The sequence below is a fragment of the Phaseolus vulgaris genome, chromosome 1 (genome assembly GCF_051622355.1).
Source record: "Phaseolus vulgaris cultivar YP4 chromosome 1, ASM5162235v1, whole genome shotgun sequence".
Taxonomy (NCBI): Eukaryota; Viridiplantae; Streptophyta; class Magnoliopsida; order Fabales; family Fabaceae; genus Phaseolus; species Phaseolus vulgaris.
The window spans coordinates 51877618-51884116 of NC_143498.1; the positions used below are offsets into that span (position 1 = coordinate 51877618).

The window sequence follows — 6499 nt, forward strand, 5'->3', positions numbered from 1 at the left end:
AATTTGGATATATAGTTTTGCACAAAAAGAGGAGAAGAAGATATAATGTGAATAGTAAACACCATATCCTCTTGAAATGAAGAGAAGCTCCAACTCATCTCTGTGATTTTTTTCAGTTTTGTTTTTTATTTTTTATTTTGCATGCACGTGAGGAACCGTGTTTTCTTTAAGAGAACTATGATAATTTCATATTCATTTTAATGCATATGTTTTTTTTTTTTACATATTTCATCAGTAAAAATTATACTTTATAATAAATATTAGTTATTACATAAATTTAATTTAACATAAATATTTTAATGAAATAAAATAATAATAATTAATAAATTTAATAATAAATGTAATAATAAATTATTATTATTATTATAAATATAATAATACTATTTATATTTAATAGAAAATTATTTTTAATTATAATTTTTAAATTTAAGAATATTTAAATTATTTCTTTCTATGTAGTAATTTATAATTTTTATATATTCATAATTTTATATGTAAGTTATTTTTTGTCAAGTAACTCGTTTTTTTAAAAAAAATTAATTATTAAATTATATTATAATTGTGTAATTTTAATTCATCCAAATTTGCAAAAAAAATCTAATATTTAATTATTTTATTATTTTAAAGACATGAGTAAATTTGTAATCCTACATTTTACACATTTAAAAAAAATTAACTTTTTCTTATAATTATCACATTACTCACAAACTTGAATAAACTTTCTTCATAAATTCAGTCCAATATACCCAATTCAAACACATTCAATCTTTTCACATTTTCCTCTCAAATCCTCAAACATCAACTCTTTCAAATTCTCACACTTTCATTCCCAATTTAAAGGTTTGATCTAATAATAATACTAAGCTCAATTATGCTTGTCTAAAAACCTTTTCTTTTGAATTGAGAAAGACTTCCACAATGTACATGAAATTGTATTACCTTTAGCAAGACAATAGACATAGATAAATGAAACCAAAAAAAAAATAAAAAATTGATGTTACAATCTTTATTTACAAAAGTGAACATTCATTTAGGTTAAAAACACTTTTCCCTTGCCCTCAAGCATCCATTCTACCACTCCAACTAATTCACCAATAACATATTTATCATACAAAACTTTGCTTTGTACAAAAAGTAATTTTCACAATTATTACCTAACTTTTATAATTGTAATTTTTTTAATTTTCAAACTTTATGAAACAATACACATTTTTTTGAGTATGGAGTATATACATAAGTTAAACAAAACTTCTTTTATTATAAGTTATAGATTTTTGTCAACTTTCCTTTATTTACATTTGATTGAACATTGTTGAATCCAAGTTCTTGTTATCTTGTATGAATCCGAGTGTAAAATTTAGTTTGAATTTTTTTATCGGTATTTAGTTTGGGTTATTGTTGATATTTCTCGGCAAGTGTACCGAATCAACTGTAATATAGTACTCTTTAAAGTACGAATGTCGAATCCACAGAGAACAATTCTAATTAAGATGTTATGTTTTAAAACTCATCAAGTATAGAAAATAATTTTGATTGTTGAGAACTTGTTCATTACCAAATTAAAGATTTCACAAGTAACTAAGAGATATAGGGTTTGATTCAACCAAATACAAAACTAACTTATCAAATACAGAGAAAGATACTTGGGATTGAATTGCGTCTATCTCAATCATCTGTATTTTGAATAATACAATATATAATACTCAAAACTACTTATTCTTGATGCTTAATTTAAAGTCATTCATCTTGATTCCTCACAGATGAAATTCATAAGATAATTTCTCAAACACTGATTCCTCAGATATTTAACAAATCATCCAGCTTTAGGAACAAAATTATAATGCAATCAATAACCTTGAATCTATTCCTAGCATTACAAGTTATCAAGTATTTTCGTTTATTTAGATCCTTAAAGGTACTTTCCAGTTAAATTTAAGGATCAAAATCAAGACTCTATTGATCAGAGAGAATCAAGCAATAAGCATAAAACGAAAATACCAAGAACAAGTAGAAAAGAGAATTTTATATATGTATATCACCAAGAATACATTTGATCAAGATAAATTACATTCAATCCCAAGTTAGAAAGAACTTAGCCACTCATGACAGCTCCTTCAATCTTCATTCTTGATCTGGATTGCATAAGAAGGGCTGATCTGAGCAAGTTCTTCTCCTAAGAACAGAGGTTTCTTCTCTTTCTCTCACTAGTCTCTCTCTAAAAAACCCAATCTGTTTTCCACCGTTGGTTTTGAGTTATTTTTCAGAATTTATATAATCAACTTTAGCTCAAGCTAGCCCGTTTTAGCTTGAGCTAGATCTTTCGGTGCATTTTTAGCTTGAGCTAGCGATTCTAGCCTGAGCTAGATCAGTACTGCACCTTTAATCAACTCTGGAAAGTTTTAGCTTGAGCTAGCAATTCTAGCCTGGGCTAGAATTGTACTGCACCTTTAATCAACTCTGGACAGATTTAGCTTAAGCTAAATCCTCTAGCTTGAGCTAAATCTTCTTGTGATCCAATTAAGTTTTTACTTTTTTTTTTCTTTCAATGTCAGCTTGAATACATTCTTTCAATGCTTCATATTCATCTGCAATTTACACACAAATTGAGATTAAATTTCTTCATTTGTTTCTTGGTTCAAAAAATATATAATCAGATTCAATAATTCTCATATTAGGGTAATTTTCTTACATTAAGCAACAATTAAGTTCTAAAATGTTCAATTTTCTCAATCATAAAAACTACACGCACTGATGAGTTATAATAATCGTTTTTAGGAAATAGAAGTAGTTTGCTAGTTTGTTTATCTCATCACCGTAATCTTAAAAGAGTATAATTATAACTAAGTTCAAATTTCCAAAAATAACATTGAATGACCATATCTTTATAAATTTTGCTAATTTGATTCAGAAGTAATTTATTTAAATAATTGGACAGTATTATTTTTTTTTGGAGAACTTAATATGTTGGTATTATACCAAATTATGTGACTAACAAAAAAATAGGTAGGAGTAGAGTTGACCTCTCCTGACTCAAATGAAAACATAAGATCATGATAAAAAAAAAAGGAAACTGTGTAGTGTGGAAATTTCACAAAATCTTCCATATTCAGACAATATATAATTAAAAGGCTAATTCATGAACAAAATTAGACGGATTGCATGATCCAAATTCAAATAATTTACTTGATAATAATTAATAAAATCAAAAATTTCATTGATAAATTAAATAAAAAGAATCAATTTTCTCTTTTAAAAGTAAAACTTCATATTAACGGTTTTGAATAAGGATCTCGATATCTTTTTGAGTATTATATTACATGATGTGATGTGTATGAAATCTGAGAAGAAGTTGATAGACATGGAGGATGGTAATGGTAGTAAACAATAAAGTTGGAAGTGATAAGGAACATTTTTGTCCCATCCAAACGCAAACCTCATCTCTAATCCATGGTTATGCATAAGCATATTCAGCTCCTGTTTTAATCAAATCTTTCCAACCAATCACAAACCTTCTATTTCCTTCACTCTCATTATTCATTCCTATCTCTTGAAATTTCCATTCACCCACTGCCACTGTGAGTAGGGGAAGCAGACACGTCACACGGACACGTGGCAGCGCAGAAGATGAAGGGCGTTTCGGTCACTTAAGGGTAGCCCTAGGGTTTTGGAGGTACATTCACACGAGTCGGTTGTTGTGCTGTGTGGCCATTTTGGTTTTTGGTGCATGCGATTCGTTTTAGTATTAGTACGGTGCCTCACTGATACTCTCTCGGTGACCCATTCGGTTATTGCTGCTTCTTTCATTCGTAAATTGTAAATTCGGTGATGATGGATCTGAAGGAATGGTCGTCTTCAGAGCTCAACCAAAACAAGAAATGCTGCGCTGATTGCAAAACCACCAAGACCCCACTCTGGAGAGGAGGACCAGCCGGACCCAAGGTCCACCAACAAAACCCATTCCTATTTCATCCTTCTCTGGATTATTATTCATTTATGTTTTCTTGATGCAGACTCTGTGCAACGCCTGCGGAATCCGGTACCGGAAGAGAGGGAGTTGCTCCAGAAAGAGAGAGGAGGTGGTGGTGTTGCACCGGACATCCTCTGTTGTTAAGAAACAGAGCTGGAAGATGTTGGGAGAAGAGGAACAGGCGGCGGTGTGTTTGATGGCCTTGTCCTGCGGTTTTTTACCATTCCTTCACTTGCCACATTCCAGGTAATAACCTAGTAACCACTAATCCACAATCCGACAACCCTATACCTAACCTCGTTTCTGTGTTTTTCTTTGAGTCATATGTAGCGTGTTCATGTTAGGGCCTAGAGGGAGTGATTTCCCCTTTTTTTTTTTTCTTTGATGCTGTTTATAGATAGGTTGAATTAGTTAGTGATGTAAGTATTCCATGATCAATCCCTGCACTTTTCTTTTTCTTTTCTCTCAATTCTCTTTTCATACGCTCATTTTTCTCACAATTCTAGATCAACACTTCTAATTTCTAAACTCCTCTGCTATTTCTTCTTACTTTCTTTATAATCTAACTATTATAACATATTCATACATTTCTTTCCTGTTTCTTATACGAGGATATTGATGCAACGATCTTTCAAGATTTTCGTCTGCATTAAGAATAAATTTTATGTTAAAAAAGTATTAATCGTTAATATAAGATTATTTATTGATCAGATTAGTTAATGTACTCTCCCAAATCGGAAAAAACATGTGCTGAACTTGTTTATTGACTTTTCTTACTTTATTCTGTAGAATCAGAAAATTAACGGATAAAAAATAATCGTTATTTTTTTTTTTTTGTTATCTGCTAATTTCGTAACCAAAGGATGATGTCTTTTTATTTAGTTGTAAGTTCTTTATCTGGTTTTAAAGAAATTATTAAAATAAAAAATTTATGAATAATTAATTTAAATACTTATATCATAAAATAGGTTAATAACTAGTAAATACAATTTTTGCATTTAGAATAGAAGGTAATGCATAAAATCATTGGGCGGAAAGTGCTTCGTTTTCAGTGCAGTTTCTAAACACATGAAAAAAAATATTTAGAAATACTATTTGAACAAACAATAATTATGTAAGAGTTCTCCTTTAAGCGTGCAATATGGAATAGTGTTACTTAGAATTTAAAATGATCTATGATTAAAAAAGAATAAATTTTAAAAGAAATTAAAAATTTATAAAAATAATTTCGTTATTTAAATTTTTATATTATTTTTCCGATTTGACATGATGCTTGGTGACCGAGTCAAGGTTAAAGTATTTTTTTGAATGAAGTAATTGATCTTAAGAATTTTTTTTAGTAATATTAATAGTATTTTTCGTTTAATATTAACCGAACTTATTTTTAAAAAGTTAAATAATCTAAAATAAAAATAACTCAATTTTAATATATTGAAAATTTTAAAAAGTTGTGAAATGTTCTATCCAACTTCGAGTAATGGACATATTTCGAATTGATTTCGACTTCCAAAAGGAGTAAGATGGAGAATGTGTGCTTCATCTTAAAAAATAAAACATTCAAATTTTAAATTCATTTTTAACAGATTTTATTGAGATTGGAAAAATTACATAGAACTTATATATTTTTATTTTAATTTCCTTACATAATATTAAGTAGATCATTTAAGTTATTAATTATTTTTTCATTTTAAGAAAAATATAAAGTAATAAATAATTTTTAAATGTAATTTTAAAATTTGTGTTATTTAACTTGTTATTATGATTTAAATGTTACATAATCAAATTATATTTTTAGTCTATATATATATAGAGAGAGAGAGCATAAACACATTTTTATGTTAATTTTAGTTTTATATATTTTTTATGTGAAGTTATTTTTTAGGATGTGTCAGTTTTTCCTTATTACTTATGCTAATTTTAGTTTTATATAGTCAGTTTTTCATATTACTTTCTTAATATATTTTTGTTCTTTTTACTGGTTTTATTTAATATAATTTATATATATATATATATATATATATATATGTATAGAGAGAGAGAGAGAGAGAGATGTAACTGGTTAAAAAAATTGGCCTTTGACTAAACATGAGTCAAAATTTGGATTTTTTTTTGTCATTTCGAGATGACTTCTACCAAGTCAGTTGGTCCGATACGACTTTCAAAGTGTTTTATCATTTACTAAAAATATGTTAAAATTATAGCTGTTTTAATTTGTGTTATGAAGGTCAAGATTTCTAAGGTTAAATTTTAACTATCATTAAGAAAAATATACAATAAAGTGTTCTCAGAAAAAAAATCATCTCTTTCCTTGATATAGAAGTAAGTATAACCGTATTGATTTCAATTTTGCTCATAATTTTGATTAACAATTCATTTGTAAATCTGATTAATAATTATTTAATTTAATTTTTGCTTTCAGTAGCATACAGGCAAACACACAAACGCATAATAGGCCCAAAAGTGTTCAGTAATTTTTTCGGCCCAAACGACTGAATACTAGCTCAGGAAATATGCAAATTCTCCTTGAACCTC

The 6499-nt window shown here is 27.9% G+C and overlaps 1 protein-coding gene across 1 annotated transcript; it reads left to right on the forward strand.

Moving 5' to 3' along the window:
* Positions 1-3693: 3693 nt before the first annotated feature.
* On the forward strand, positions 3694-6499 carry LOC137816104 (GATA transcription factor 16). The gene is made up of 3 exons (XM_090293850.1): positions 3694-3939; positions 4011-4213; positions 6387-6499. Exons 1-3 carry the CDS (start codon positions 3826-3828, stop codon positions 6436-6438), a joined length of 369 nt encoding a protein of 122 aa, XP_090149976.1. The 5' UTR covers positions 3694-3825; the 3' UTR covers positions 6439-6499.

Bases quoted from the DNA above. Each gene is read 5' to 3' on its own strand.
- LOC137816104 (XM_090293850.1), top strand. From the start codon at position 3,826: ATGATGGATCTGAAGGAATGGTCGTCTTCAGAGCTCAACCAAAACAAG. The intron at 3,940-4,010 runs GTCCACCAACAA...TTCTTGATGCAG, and splicing joins GAGGACCAGCCGGACCCAAG to ACTCTGTGCAACGCCTGCGG. The intron at 4,214-6,386 runs GTAATAACCTAG...TTTTGCTTTCAG, and splicing joins CTTCACTTGCCACATTCCAG to TAGCATACAGGCAAACACAC.